This window comes from Calliopsis andreniformis, chromosome 2 (assembly GCF_051401765.1).
Source record: "Calliopsis andreniformis isolate RMS-2024a chromosome 2, iyCalAndr_principal, whole genome shotgun sequence".
NCBI lineage: Eukaryota > Metazoa > Arthropoda > Insecta > Hymenoptera > Andrenidae > Calliopsis > Calliopsis andreniformis.
In genome coordinates, this window is record NC_135063.1 from 15,641,532 (window position 1) to 15,657,686 (window position 16,155).

The window sequence follows — 16,155 nt, forward strand, 5'->3', positions numbered from 1 at the left end:
CGTGATCAGCTTTGCTCCATGCGACATGGAGGTTGTTTTGATTGAAAGGTAGAACTCTCGAAGAAAGTTTTAGTTTTGTTTAAATGTTGAAGAAAGAAGAATAAATGAAATCAAATATTTGTTAATTGTTCAAATGTTGAGTTATCATACGAAGTTATATTACGAAGATGTTTGTGCTCGCGGAATTGAAAGACACAGTCAGGATTCCACCCTGGGAATTCAAACGAAAATTAAATGACGCAATTAGCGATGAATTAAATAGAAAACTTGCCAACAAGGTGAGACATTATTTATCTTAATTATTAATGAAAAATATGTTTATGGAGTAAGGGTTAATTTCATTGATGACAGCAGTGTAGAGCATTGTTTGCTTGATTGTTTAAGGTTTACCTCAATGTGGGTCTTTGTATTGCACTTCATGATATCACAAAAATTGAGGAATCATACATCTTCCCTGGTGATGGGGCATCTCATACCAAAGTAGTATTTCGTTACATAGTGTTTCGTCCATTCATGGAGGAGGTTTTGATAGGAAAGATACGTAGCTGTAGTGTTGATGGTGTTCATGGTAATGTTTCTACAAATTTTTAGTTGATAGTGTATCTGTTCATTGCCTATCATACATAACAATTATATAAATCTCTTCTACAGTAACATTAGGATTTTTTGAGGATATTGTAATTCCACCTAACAAACTGCAACATCCATCACGATTTGATCAAATGGAGCAAGCATGGGTTTGGGAATATGATACAGGGGATGGTGAAAAACATGATCTGTTTATGGACCCAGGTATTTTAGACAATAATATTTTGCTTAAGTCATGAGAAGAAATGATGTAATAATACTTCAAAAACTTTAGGAGAAATTATACGATTCAGGGTAGTCAGCGAAACTTTTACAGAGGCATTGCCTTCTGCACCAAATGCCTCTGGGGAGGGTGTTGAGCAGTCTGATACTAAAAATGTGTCTCCATACACATTAGGGGTATGTAGAAACAATCAGTGAAATATCAATTATATTTTATGAATCAGAGTAATTTTACTATTATTTCGATTCTGCATTTTAGGGTGCTATTGATGAACCAGGGCTTGGGTTACTCACATGGTGGGAAAATAGCTAACATTAAAATAAAACACGAAAATCGGATCAATAAATTTTTATTTCACAGCACATTCCATCATGTTATCACGTCTCAAAGTTACATCCGTGAGATTGCATCGCGTGGCGGTCCAATCTCAGATAGAATCCTGACTGTGCGGAGAGATATATTTATATTTTAGTTTTCATTGGTAACAGAATTATTAATCATTATTTGTACAATATATACAAAGACGTTTATGCGCTAAACATGTGGTAACACACAAAAAAATAATTTCAGTTCGATAGAAGCTCGAAGTTATGCAAAACGTTACACATAAATTACTCGGTGGTACGAATTTCAACAGAAGAAATAAAAGTAAGAAAAAAGTAACGCAACGAAGATGCTGTGTCCGTTTTTTCAACGGTAGTGGTGGTCGCAAAAACCAATCGTGTCCTTTGTATATAGAGCATGACACATTCGTTACCAATAACCGTCGAAATCGTTAACAATATTAAAACACATAAATTACATTCCCTATAATTGCGATAATATCGTCACATCCAATGAAAAACCGTTCTCGAGAACTTAGCTAGGTGTAAGCCTTAAATTTAGGAAACATTAATTACAATGACAGCAGAATATACGTAGATAAAATATAGTTGAAAACATTTCTAGACAATACATACATATGTGTGTGTTGTGTGTACGTGTAGGTGTACATGTGTGTGCAATGATCCGTCGAATTGTTTTTCTTCTTTTTTTCCTCATTCTTCTATCTCAGCAACACGTGTCGAACAAATCACGCAAGTCGTGTGCCTCGTAAATAAAAAGTCTTCGGGTAAAGACGCATCGGAATGTTTTTTGCAATCTTTTATTCTCCTCGCTTCTCGGTTAATCACTTTCTAATGTCTATTCAAAGTAAAGATAGAGTGCATGTAAACAAAATCACGTGCATGGATCATATTCGTGAGCATGCATAAAATCCATACATTTTTAAATTCCTAATTCAAAATTCGCGCCAAAATTGAATAGAGACATCTGGGATCCCCCAGAGCCTGATAAGGTGGTATCACGCAAACAGTACTGTTTACATCACTCCATCTCTAATGCGAATAGAGTATAGGTAGCTCGTTATTATTAATATTATTATTATTATTATCGTTATTTCTTTTGTTCTTTCTTCCAAAGCAACGCGTCTAATGCGTCGTAATCGCGGTAAAGCGGGATGAACAACGGCCTTAAACGATATCCCAAGTAAAACAATACGCGCACGTACGATAAAAATTTATCACAGTTCTAACTGTTTTCTTTTTTCTTTTTTTGAGTCTGTTGTGCCGTCTCTCGGACTTTTCTACGTTCTTTAGCGAGGACCTACGAGTTAATGCAACTGTCTCTTCTTCTGTTTTTTTCATTTTCGTTTTTAATTCCCTATGATCAAGCGGCGCGTAAAACTCTGTACAAGATCGAGCTTTTTTTTTCTTCAAGAGGCGCATACGTGTGTTCTCTTTTTTTTCTCGACCGTTCGAAAAAAAAGTATCTAGCTTGGACAAAAGGGGTGCAATTCGTACGGGGAGAGTTCTGGTGTATTAAAAATTGCCTATGCGCTATTTGGTATTCGTTTCGTTTGCACGTTTATAAGGGGCTAGTGTCTCAAATATTTTTTTTTCTTCCTTTTTCCTTCGGTTTTTTTTATAGATCATTGCGAGACAAAAAACGTAATACTTTGGACGTCAATTGCTTTCCTTTTTCTTGGATATCTGTACAATGTACAACGTCATTCTCATTGTCAGTCGTATGATCGTCATTTCAAGTATTGCTCTGCGTGAAACGTTTCTTATCCTCCTATCGACTTTCTCTCTTTCGCCGTTTCTTAGGAATACAAATTCGTATTGGCGAACGCCATGGAAACGTAAAGGTATCTTCGAACGTCGTGGCGTCGAGATTTATTCGATGATTAAACAGCGTGGCAGGTGCTCGCGCAAATAGTCGAACAGTTCCTGAGAGGTTCCTGGACAGTTGGTTAGCTCTAGCTCGTGCAAGTGACGAAGCTGTATCAAGCTGGACAATCCGCTACTTGTGAGCAATGGGCAACCTGCGAAAAAGAAAATTTCAATAAATAATCCTTTTTTTAGGGAGAAATTCGTTAAAATTCAAATTCAAATTCGAAAAATTCAGTTGGAAAAGATACACTGTTTTCAACCCCTTCATACTACAAAATCAAAATAATTGCACTCAGAAGAAAAGGAAGAGATAGGTATATCCAAGGAGTCAGTGGAAATTTTTGCTTAAAATTTCTAATCGTTGAATAACGCTGATCTTTTTCCACTTCACCGACTCTTAAATGCTTTTTGTTTGACCCTCGATGTATAATATAATATATAGGACAGGCTTTAGGCGAACTCACCCGCCACAGAGAGTACTTGTAAGGATTTCATGCCGCACAAGTGCTGAAGACCGAGGTCTCGAAGTTGCGAGCACCATCTCAAGAACAATGTGCTCAGTGATCCCATTGTGGAGATATAACCCACGCCAATGTCCGTGATTCGTGCACACCTACGCAAAACAGACAGAAATCTTTAAATATCTCCTCTATGATATTTATGATAGTCTAATTTTCAACTTGTCATAAATGCCAGCCAAACAGTCCGCCAAGAAATTGAACTTTTGATATACCCATTCTTCATCTCTGAGACAACTGTTCCTCTTCCTCGAAAAAATACAATTTTTGTTAAAATGGGGATAGTACAGACATTCCTTTAAAATTGCTTTCTGTTGCATGGAAGGCACCTGTTTAAGGAATCTAACATATTTAGAAATGAAATTGTGAAGAATAATGTGTATAAAAAATTCAATTCTCTTGGTCAATTATTCTATCATGAAACTGTTTTCTTCTCAACTTCTCCCAGTTCGCCGAATAACCACTGTCAGATTGGTCCCGTGACTACGACAACTCCATTAACGTCTCAATTCTCGACAAATTGGCATTGAAAGACAACAGTGGTTCGAAGCAGTAACGGGGCCAAAACGCTGTCGACTTCATAACCCTTATGTGCAATATATCATCGCGCGTCAAGCTCTCAATTGGTTGGTTTAAACGGATTGTAAGTCCGTCTCCTTAGGTGTCTCGGTACGACTACCTCGGAATAGGTGATTCAACTTATTGCGTAAGGCGATCCTAAATAGAATGCTCGTTAACACGTCCAGTATTTAGAACATGAATGAAACGATCGAACAGGGATCGCGTATACGGATTCCATCCGATGACTAAATCGACAGCGCCTAAACGCGATTTTAGAGTGATTCAGGCGCGATGACCCGCCGATCCCTCGCTCACCTGTCCAGCGTGAGCTCTTCTAAGTGATTCAAATCACAGGCTATGTATTCTAAGGCTGTGTCGGTAATCCTCAAGCACCAGCTCAGGTCTAAGGAACGAAGTCTTGGCAAGTTCTCTGCTATCAGTTCGACGCCGTCGTCTGAGACCTTGCTGCACCCCGAGAATGAGAGGACAGTCAAGTTGGGCAAGGAATGAACTGGAACAGAAAATATTAATCAAACATTGGATAGTAAAAGTTGTATTTACAATTTGGGAAGTTAGAGTCACTGATGTAGTAGCTACAAGTACAAAATATTAGTCTATAAAGAAGCTCATAGGCTTCACTGAAGTATCAAGGAGATTCTCAGTATAAAAGGGATTAAGATCTACTGTTCTACGATCTGGTAGATGGTATCAGTGTCAAATATAATCTGTGTATACGGCAGAGCCTCTGTTATTGGAATTAAGAGGAAGAGGCAACTTATCTCAACAAGGGTATTATAGGAAAATGGAATTACGCTTTTGTTCTCTTTGTCACTTTTTAATTCTTCGCCATTTTAGAAGTCTCCATGTCTAGGGATGCTTGCTATAGGTATTGCTACTTTAAAAAATGATATCGTACATTTCCAGTCCTGACCCACATATGGGTAATGTAATAATTTTACGAAAGTATCTCTGTCTTGAATCCCAGTGTAAATCAGTATGCTTTTGACACGTTAATTCTAAATTTATGATAAGCGGATGCGCGTGACACCTGCCTCAATTTCACGATATCGTCATCGCGTATTTCTACCTGGATCTCACGACTCTGACGCAATCCACCCGCTATTGTCGAGGCGGTTTTACCCAAGCAGCACCCACCTTCGACTTTTCTTTTTCCCTAGACTCTAGAACCTAGAGTCAGCGCGTGAGAATGCTTCAGGTTTGCCGCTCGTCTTAAGCTTGTTAATTGAGGTCCTAATGCTTGCTCTAATCTTCGGACTCTAATGCTATTATAAGGACCGATATTTCGATCGATATTACTTACCAATATTAAGTACACCATAGTTGGTGAGCTCCCAGCAAGACTGAAGCCTCAGAATGCTGAGGGCGCCGCTGTGTTTGGCGTTAAAGTAACTAAGGCCGGTGTCAGTGACATGGTAAGCTTGCAACGAGAACTCGTAGAGACTCGGTAGCAATTGAGCGACAGCATTGACGGCTTGGTCGGCCACGTTGATACAATCCGACAAGGAGAGCGATACTATTCTAGGTGTCAGGCAGGTCCACAGGCCGGAATCCGTGATTTCGTTGCAACCAGCTAATTCAAGCTCGAACAACGCCTATAAATAAAGTTTAAAAAATGAGCGTTCGCGTTACTCCATTTTCAAGCATTCGCAAAATTTAGTATTGCATTTATAGGAACTTCAGAAGTACCAGTAAAAAAGATATTCAGGTACCTCGAACCTTAAAAATCAGGTGGTGTACCCTTTTAGCAATACTTTAAGAAAAAAATAGGGGTAGAGAGAGGTTCCTAGTTCATAGGACTATAGGATTCTCATAATCCTATTGTAGTAATAATATTGACCTGCAGATGATCCAAAAGAGCCCTGAGGCCCTTGTCAGTGACCGCGCAGCATCTCAGCGATAACGAGTGCACGTTCTGCTGTGCCAGAGGAAAGCCGTGTGTCAGTTCTGGTATGTCCTCGTCCGCGGCGCCAAGAAGGACCAAAGAGTGAAACCCTCTTCTGACTAAGGAGGCGTAAAGTCTGGTCCTGGAACTGGGCGGCATGGCACGGACCTCGCGACACCTCACCACGGGCACCAAACCTGCCCAAAGTCGAGGTCGCGCGTAAAGCAGGTCCCTCCATCTTGTGCAGACCTGTGAGATATCGTATAATTGAGATTTTCATATATCTGTCTGTTCTGAAGTTGACCCTCTGCAGTCTAGTTACGCGGAAGAGAGAATAGTGGTTTTCTTTGGGGAGGAAAGGTTTTCTTAAGGTTGAGAAATTTTCATTTCGCCAATAATGTAATTCGTGGAAGTGCAAATGTATTGATGGGTATTTTGGGACATGTCCAAGTGTATTAGAACCTCGCGATATGTAAATTAAGTATGTAGCGATTTCAGCGTTCGGTTTTGCCATTCCTTTCAATTTCGTTTGCTTAATTTCCCTCAATTACTCAGAAACCTGATCCCTCAATTGTACCAAGCGCAGCATAGACGAGATTAGGATGACTCTACCGTAAACGAGTCGAAATTAATTGTTTACGTATGACGCATCGCTTTCGAGGAAGCAGCCTCGAGCCAGTGTTCGTGATGCTAAAGATACATGGACTTGATTGAAACTTTTTTAATTCTTATACTGTGCTCGGCTCAATACGTCCTGAATTGTAATTTAATTTTGACTGATCTTTAGCAAAAGATTGAATTTACGTAAAATCCATTGTCTTTACTTAAAAATTTGATTAATGTACGAGCCTTAAGCCAGTCTCTAATTTTCATAATACGAAAAAGGAAACGATGAAAGACAATACTTCATCTCTCTTTCTTGAAAAACACTGTCATTCTCCTGGCTAAGACTTCCTTAATGTGTCTACGAGAGACGCGGTTTGGTATCAGGGTTCTAACCAAATGCTACTCCCGACTGAATTATCGCTGCCATAAATCATATGCAACCGCAACAAACAATCTACAGCAAGAGACCCATCAAGCGTTCAGGCTACGAGACCTCCTCCATCACTCTGATTTATTTCGACAGTAAGAGTCATCCCATTCTCGGTCTCCGCGTCTCTCAAGGAGACGTCGATTGCGCAAGGCTTTAAGTATCAAACCCTTGCGGCCTTAGCGCGAATCTTCCGCGTCAAGCAACTCGAAGGCAATTAGTGCCAAGAATAGTCGAAACAAAGGGAGCGATCTCGTCTGTGGGTTTCATCGCGGCGGAGATTAAACTATGGATGAGGTGTAGGCATAGATACAGAATAGATATACCTATAGCAATATGTCACCGAATATTTTTCTTTGTCAAAGGGAGGGTGAATTTACTTAAATTTGTGATTCAGAGCAAATAATGATTGCGATATTACTGGTGGTAATAATGTAGTTTCAATTTCTCCCAAGCTGTTTTTATTAAGATAGAAACAGGATATGGTTAGCCCATGATGTAGATAAGATATAATTAGTAAACATAAAACTCCTTTCCTGTCACCATATTAATAGAAAAGGCTTAGAGAGAAGTTGAAGCTAAAGGACAAGCTAAAAGTAAGTTGAAGGCAATTGATAATGAGCTCCTTCGACCCTTTCATCGTCGTATTTAAATATGTACAATTTTTACCGCCAATAATGTCGCAGTCTCCTACTATAGTCGAAGGTCAAAAAATTGAAAATCATGAATACACCTTTTAAGAACAGATTTGAAAATTTTGAATATTTAAATTTTTGGATTTAGGAATTTTTAAATATTTGAATTTTTGAATGTTTGAATATTTAAATTTTTGAATTTTTGAATTTTTGAAAATAGGATCTCTCAAATTTTCCAACTCTAAATGTGGTCCACCTCCAACTGCACAGATGACTAAATCTCTGCCTAGATTAGCGTCGTGAGAAAAGATAATATCAGGTGACGGGCCTATTCTCTACCGCGTAGTAGATTAAACGATTAAATTGGCGGGCACCTGTGCCAAGACTCTCCTCTCGATGGCATTGAAGTAGAGGAAGAATTTGTTGAGGAAGTGGTCGTCCTGCATCAATTGCTCCCACGTGGCGGGCGCCGCGCCGATCCGCTGTATATTCTTCGATCGGTTCCTGGCTATCCTGGCCCTGCTGGGCGTGCTGTTGCTCAAACTCTTATTATTGGCCGACGGCATGTTGCCCATCGACCCGGCCACGCTCCTGCTCGGCTTTTCCGGGGTTACGTTCGCATTGTTCGCGCTCTGCAGATTCGTGTAGGCGACCCCACCGCTTCCGCAGAACACGTTCGTAACGCGGTCCATGACGCTGGCCTTTCCCCCACCTGAAACACGCACGCCGCTCCGTCCAGTTAACAGTCCGATTTGTCAACTGTAAACCGACCAACCCCGCGTGGCTCCCGGGACCGATGCTATTATCGGGCCATGGATACGACAGTTCGATAGCCACGGGAAAACCATTTCTTCCGAGCGATTAACCCTTTTCGCGTTGAAATTCGAAGCCAAATAGTACGTACAGGGTGTTCCAGAACTGGTAGAGCGAGTTAATAGAGGGTGACTCTACGTGGGAAAAATGTGTCGAAAATGTGGAACCAAATTTCCTGGTATTCTGCCTCGTCTTAACCCTAGGACGGCGGACTGTTTTACGTTTATGTGCAGGGACACAATGTTCGCCATTCAAGGGTTAAATATTTCTTAGTTTCTCTAGGGTCTCTGTATTGTCGTAAGAGCAACATTAGAGAGCTACTGTACTCGCCTCTAACCCTCTTTCATTCATTTCTTTCTTTTCGTGCACGTGGATCGTTTTTTAAGTGCTTCGTTGAGTCAGACTGGGAAGTGAACAATGATATATCGACGTTATCGAACATTTCTTTACGTTTAATAATAATACCGTCTGGTACTGGTTAAATATAGAAAGAACGATTTTTCGACTACTCGAGCGTATTGGCGAGCGTTGCCTTAAAGGCGTTTCAGCAAAGGCAAACTCGGCAAAGATGCGGCAGTTATTCTGGTTTTATTTTCGAACTGTACGTCCTATTTGGCTCCGAGTACGCCTCTATTTCCTGTTCATCTCTCTTCATCTCGACGTGGACATTTTTTGTTTTTTTTTTTTGTGAATTTGTATATCCGCAAATGCTCGTTAAACGCAATCAATCTCGAACGTGCGTGTACAAAGCGGTTCAAATGAGGGTTACAACAAGAGTTATTGGTATTGATTTTGAGAACAACACTAAATAGATTTCAGGAAACTAGCGGATTATTTTCGTAGCAGATGTTCTATGTACGATAATTCCTATTTTGAGCCAAATTTCGCCTCTTCATCAGAATGAGAATCAATTGAGCGTCAGGAGAATGGGGTGTGTAGAACCGTTCTTTTGAAACACTGTACGGTTCGTGTTGGGGTTGCTCCAAAGCAAGCAATTACATTGGGTTCGTTGTGATTACGAATGGCAACAGATACGCTTTAGCATGGGGAATTTATTTCATGAATGTCTCGATTCTTTATATTTTAGTTTTGTAAGTTTACCTTTATGAAATATTAAAGTCAGTGAAATTATTGTACGAGGACAGATAGAAAAGTTCGGAACAGAAATCAGAGCAATACTGTTCCAAAGTTACGCAGAAGGGTCAAACAATGAAATCTTATACAGAGAATTTGTTGGATTAACTTACTGACTACAAGAGTACTTACAAGATTAAGTTCTCGAGTTGAATGCTAACACATAAATAAAATTACATAATGGCGTTTCATATTGCTTCAATTCTAAAGGTTAATCTCCTTGAAAAAATAGTATTTACAAATTGATAACAAGATAAAAAAGGGTAATTGACGGTAATCTTTTTTTCAAAATGCTCGAGCGAATCTGTGAATTCTAGGAACAAGTGTCACTTTGACGCAAGTGGACTGGGATAGTTGTAACAGGGTCAAAGGATGCAGTATCGATTAAAGTTAATCGTAACAGCGTATCAGACGGTGCGCTTTTCGTTTGAGGAACAGTCGCGAGAACGTTTATGTAGGTTGCCATTCTGGCCTCGCAGAAACGTCGAGGCTTCGGTAATCAGCGTGACGACACGGTACGAATGATTAATTATCCTCGAGAAGAGCCGCTCGAGTCCTCCGCGATTTTATCAGTCAAGCTACAAGCTGGCGGCAATCCAGCCACTGCGATTGCCTATTCCACGCGTTAAAATAAATCCCAGTGGATCTACGAAAACGTACGATGTAGTTCTGGTCTATTGTTTTTCCCTTTTCCACGAAATCAGAAATGGGTCAAGAGTGTTATTTTATGGATACAGTGCCTATCTTATTCGGGACAAATCTGTTTCTGTTTTTCTTTTTTTACATGAAATATAGAAAACGGAACTTTTTAACTCAGATGTGAGAAATGATGATCCTATTCGACAGAATTTTTTATCACAATTTTCAATGTTTCTGTTCCAAGAAATCGAATTTTTTACGTACACCTATTATTAATATTTTCTCATACAAGTTGTCGACTCGCCTTCATAAGTGCATTTGCTGCGATTTCGATTATCAACGAAAGAGGGGATTGAAAAGCGTCTGTTACGAGGAAGGAAAACAAGCGTAGACGCGATGATTAGCTGTTTGCTTTTAAAAGGAAGTCGAGACGAAAACGAGCAAAGGAATCAGGGGAAACTTGCGCCGAATGAAGCAAGACGGAAAGGAAACGAGAAAAAGAAGGACACAGTCTGTGACAGCATGTTACGTTCGCTTTCCACGTATCCACGTGCACGAGGACGAATACTATCGATTCCATTGCAGTTTGGATTGCGACTAAAAGCAGTCGGCTGCCACTTAGCCTGACGATTGAGGAACGAATTTCAGGAACAACGGGGACGTGGTTTCTGTGGGTTCGCTGATGTGCAAGCGATCACGATGGGTTGTGTGACGTTGCATAATGCAGAATTAAGAAACGGTGGCGCCGGTCGTGGTTCACCGAAAATCGATTCATCATCGTGATTGGGATTTGATTACGTAATCGTCATGTGGCCAAATTTCTGAACCACCCTTCGTGGTCGGGATTCGTGACGTCACTGTTGGAAAGACGGAGAGAACTCAGAAGATTTTCAGAAAATAGTCGCCTCGGAAAATGTATATTTGATCTACCATTTCGTCAAGAAGGAAGAAAATAAGTCACTAATTATTAGCGTGGGGCTAACTTGGGTTTCCCTTAGATGTTAGTCAGATTTTCCTTAGACCCAGGTCAGGGACGAATTAAGTTTGAATTAGGCGCGAGTTAGATTAAATTAGACGAGGTTCAGCTAGATCATGTTAGGTCAAGGCTAGGTTCCAGCTAAATGCGATTAAACCCAAATTGGGACCAGTCTGGCGTGAATCAGAGATTGAGTTTGTCAGGTTCAAGTGTTAGTCTCAGTCACAATCGAATTAGAATAAAGGAGATAATAAGATGGGTCAAGTTTCTGAACTAGAAGTAGATCTAGGGTTCAGTTAGGTATAACACAGGTCAAGCTAGGTTAAAGAAGGTATTCAGATCACGCATAAACTAAACATACTTTAGAAACACGATCATTAAAAAAGCTAGCAGGGAAAATCAAAAAGCAAAGGCAAGATACATCGAACGACTTCAGTAGAAGTAACTGCGAGCAACTGAGCATTGGGAACATATCACTTTTCCATGCAGTCCTCATGCAAGACGTGGTCTAACTATCCAACAGACAAATGTAAATACATATAGCTTCATTTTCTTCCACTTATCCCCTAATCTCGAAATTGCCTTCACTTTTAGATTCTTCCTTCTATTTCTGACAATCACTCGGTAAACAAATAAAGGCTACTGCAAAGTCTCGAGTTCTAATATCTAAAGTGAAGCTAGCGAAGCGAGGATCAGTGAAATAGTAGACCAACCATGGTGCTTGGACGCTCTCAGCCCCAGACCGTTGATTCTCTTGGTTAGCTCGGCGCTGGCTCTTTCAACGACCCCCTGTGCCGATATCGAAGACATCTCTCAAGAAGCTGAGTCCCTCTCCCCTCGTTCTCCCTCGGTTCGTAGTCAAGACGAGCACGATCCCCTGTGTCCGTGATTAAAGCGCTTCATATTCGATCAGAACACAGCACAGATGCAAAATGTACGCGATCGTTTCCCTCGTTCCTCTCTTCTTTATCCTCTTCTTGCGTTCACGGCATCGATCCGCTTCCACGGGGCGAAATCACGCGGGCCTCTCGGTATCCCGGCACACGGCTACTTAGAACCGAGGACTATCTCGAGGGAAAGACATTCGATCGGTAATTCCTCAACCATATCGACGGTCTTCTAAATTTACCACGGTATCGTGTGCATCGCGATGCGACGAACAGTAAACGCGTAGCCCTCGGGGAGCTCTTTACCAAGGGAATCGATGGAACGTTTCACTGGAAGCATCTATTTTCATCGACGAATGCAACTCCCGTGAACGAGTCCACTAGAACGGACGCTGATGGGATTTACGGCGAAACTTGACCGTGAAGATTGCGTCCACCCACGGATCTCTCATAGGGAGGACCGAAACGTTGGGTCCACGTTCCTCGCGACCAGTTCAGGGTTTATATAAACTTGATTGACCCTTCACTGTGGTGACGAACGGTGGAATGCCTCTTGAACAGCTCGCGAATCGATAGGCATCATTGGTAAATAGGGTTGAATCGGCGATCGTTCTCCCGTTTAGGGGACACTTGTTCGGTTTTATTGAAATCGCGGCACCCTGTTCTCTTCTCGTCTGGACTCACTGCAGCCTCGGTCTTTTACCGCGGTGTCTCTCTGTTTATGTGTCAGTCATGACACCGAGCGGAAAACAAAACTAGAAGGTGGAGCTGCTGCAACGGGCACGGCACATGGGGGTGGTTTGCGCGAGACTGAATCGATATTCGCGCTGAACTTGTCCGGCTGCCCCCCACTCGACGCACGCGACAGTGCGCTTCGTTTCCAGGCGCGAGCGAACCTCTATCTTACGCCTGACGACCGATGAACCGTCGTACGCGTTGGGACGCCTGATGCTATGCAAACTGGCCGACTGAAAGGCGCGACTGTCGCTGCAAAGCCGTGGCGCCAGACGAAGCGGGACTTGAGGGACTTCCTGTGCGCTCGCATTCAAAGTAGAATATACTGCCGTTCTAGTGGTTTTACAAATCTCTTGGGAATAGTTCGGTTTCGATTGTTCAAGTTATGATGATGATTATACAAGGTGTCCCTTAGAATTGTTTACAGTTCAATGTAAAAACCTTTATGGAATAGCCTATATTATAGTAGAACTCCAATTAAGTGGCTTAAGACGAAAATTTTTTAAGTTTGATTGAATTCTCGTTAAATCACTGTATTTTTTATACGATTAACGTCCATTTATTCATAGAAACTTGACCAATTGTAAAGGGAATTAAAAAACAGCATAGACGTAATGAGAAATTGTATATTTTTTTCAGTTTTAACATTTATACATCTTTGTGTTTGATGTTATATCATCGTTCCTCTTCGAAATATAAAAAAAATTCTTATGCTATCTTGAGACCAGCAATGGAATTCTCCAGAAGCTGGATGAGAGGAATAAAAATTAAAATTTGTTACTATTGTCACGTAAATGATTGCACATACTACTAGAGCTCACCTTAAGATCCCAAACTACGAGTTGGCCGTCTAAACCGCTCGTACTAAATTCATTATCGGACACTTTACGCACGCAGTTGATTGTATTTTGATGTATACTATCCAAGGCATTATCGTTTGTATCTGTTCTCGCCTGGCGATCTAATGATTGGAATTTACGCATAGCAGATAATCCAGCAGCTTCCTTTTTTTGTGTATTGTCCAATTTCGATACGAAATACAATTGACCATTATCATCTATGGAATATAACATGGGCATACAACTATGACCCTAAATGGAAGATAAAACATAGATTTAGTAATTGATTTATCGATTAATCGGTTCGTAAAGTATTAGAAATATGTGTAAGTACCGCGGCAACAATGGAATTGGACCCCATCCAAACGCAACTTAAAAACGGCAAATGTTCTGTGTACAATCGTACAACTGCATTTCCTTTGTTAGCATCTGCGATGCATATAGACGAATTGTGGGCTACCCAACAAATTTTATTACCACAAGGACTAAATGCAACAGAATGTATCCAACCTCCTAAATGTGGAAAAGAATTATTTGTGAAAGTTCATAATTGGGGATCTCCTATAGTATATATATTTCCAGATCCTCTATAATATATAACGCACCCCCTATAAATAATATCATTGTTAATAAAAAACAGTAACTCTTTTACCTCCATTAGGAGTGTTTTGGAATTCAGCGAGCAATGTTCCCAAAGTATTACTTTGGCCCCATGAACTGCTTCCTGGTGCATCCTCCATATCACTAATAAAAGCACTAAAAACACGAACTTTGTAATCAGTTGATCCAGCAACTAAAACTTTATTGTCTGGATGCCAGTCAACCGTAGACACAGTGGACCTTAATGGACGCTTTATATGTTTGCATTGCCACCAATTATTTTCAGAAACAAAGTAACATACGGCTATTACTCTACCACCAGACCCAACAGCAAATTTATTTTCTGTGGAACAATTATGATTATTACAAACATAAATTGACTATATTTGAAATTATACAATAAGATTACTGTACCTAATGGAGACCATTTTACACACGTTGCAGCTCGATTTATTCGTAATACCACCCATGCAGGGTTCCACTTTCCACCTTCCTCTTGTGTCCATACATACGCATTCTTATCTGCAGAACATGTTACTATTCGATTGGTGTTTGGGGCCCAATCTATGCCCATTACATGCATATCATGCTCCTGCAAATTTTGCAGTAACTTCCAACCGTTTGACGTACGCTTGTGAACTTGAATTTCATTATTATTTGGACAGATAGCAACCTCTGTAAAGACATATGAAATCTGTGCACTGATTCACCATAGAATCACGTTCGAATTGAACGACGAGTCAAACCTTTTCTGTCTTTATTCCAAGCGTGACAGCTGATGGCATCAACACCTAAGCTGTGAACCTCTGTCATTTTCTGACCGAATCTCACGAAAAACACGATGAATTTACATACGATATTAGTCGAAGTAACGCGCGGTAGGGAGAGTTATCTCTATGAATCAGCGCAAGTAACTTCCCGAAGAACGGGTGCGGTCACGTATTAAAGTAATTTCTTTATTCTCCGATGCTAAGAAAACAAAATCACAGGGAAATCTTTGGAAAATTCGTGGACTCTGGTCAGTCGACACAAATTTCCCAAATTCCTGTAAAAAACAAGACGAGAAATAATCGCTCCAACTACACCGGAATTGACAGTTAATCCGCCGACAGCGGGTTATCGAGGCACCCTTTGAGGTTATGTTGTTTCGAGTAGTAATATATGTATTATGAAGCGTTTTCACTTTTTACTGTAGCGACCTCTACACTCAGTAGCAATCTTTTCTTTTTTGAAAAAAATTATTATTTTCTGGACATTCTCAAATATGTATTTTCCAACAGTATTTATATGACTAACATTTTACTTAGTAAAGATTTTGCATAGGGATCGAGAATTGTGTTACGGTGAAACGAAATTATTTTTATGATTCCAACTCGGTTCCGAAATAATCCTAGAAATCACTAGATATTACAATTCCAAATTGCCATATTTTTTATAAAATCATTTTCTGAAACAATTTCTCAAAATAAAGGTTCCTCATCATTGTTTCAGATAAAATCCTCATATAACAGCTTGATATAGTTACTTTGAAAACTGCTTGAATTGTACCATAAAGTTTTGTATACTGACAGAGCCGTCTATACTTGCATAAATGCATTTAATTACGTCTCTGATTTTGTATACTGTTTCTTGGGAATCCCAGCATTTTAGAATAGACGATCGTGGTTTGTTTGTCAACTGTTTTAGAAACAGAAGTATTACGTCGTATGTGTTTTACGTTTCTTACTTTAATGGAATTGGATAATTTATTGCTGCTAACGCCTGTAAGTTCTGCAAAGTATCAAATATCAACGCTAAAAGATTCATTCGATGAAATATACTACAATTTAATTATGAATGATAGAAATTTAGCCAGTTT

General features: G+C 40.2%; 3 protein-coding genes across 3 annotated transcripts; 1 reads left to right on the forward strand and 2 right to left on the reverse strand.

The window, feature by feature from the left end:
- The first annotated feature begins 14 nt into the window (after window positions 1–14).
- Window positions 15–1,149, forward strand: Polr3h (RNA polymerase III subunit H). Its single transcript, XM_076386628.1, has 5 exons — window positions 15–278; window positions 385–568; window positions 652–792; window positions 863–987; window positions 1,070–1,149. Exons 1-5 carry the CDS (start codon window positions 168–170, stop codon window positions 1,121–1,123), a joined length of 615 nt encoding a protein of 204 aa, XP_076242743.1. The 5' UTR covers window positions 15–167; the 3' UTR covers window positions 1,124–1,149.
- A 1,878-nt stretch (window positions 1,150–3,027) lies between these two features.
- Window positions 3,028–12,898, reverse strand: LOC143184401 (uncharacterized). Its single transcript, XM_076386602.1, has 7 exons — window positions 11,950–12,898; window positions 8,049–8,386; window positions 5,962–6,255; window positions 5,425–5,716; window positions 4,419–4,614; window positions 3,489–3,637; window positions 3,028–3,176 (listed from the first exon to the last, which is right to left on the reverse strand). Exons 1-7 carry the CDS (start codon window positions 12,044–12,046, stop codon window positions 3,028–3,030), a joined length of 1,515 nt encoding a protein of 504 aa, XP_076242717.1. The 5' UTR covers window positions 12,047–12,898.
- A 572-nt stretch (window positions 12,899–13,470) lies between these two features.
- Arpc1 (Actin-related protein 2/3 complex, subunit 1A) lies at window positions 13,471–15,415 on the reverse strand. Its single transcript, XM_076388411.1, has 6 exons — window positions 15,044–15,415; window positions 14,712–14,972; window positions 14,350–14,640; window positions 14,032–14,210; window positions 13,680–13,949; window positions 13,471–13,605 (listed from the first exon to the last, which is right to left on the reverse strand). Exons 1-6 carry the CDS (start codon window positions 15,108–15,110, stop codon window positions 13,567–13,569), a joined length of 1,107 nt encoding a protein of 368 aa, XP_076244526.1. The 5' UTR covers window positions 15,111–15,415; the 3' UTR covers window positions 13,471–13,566.
- Window positions 15,416–16,155: the final 740 nt, after the last annotated feature.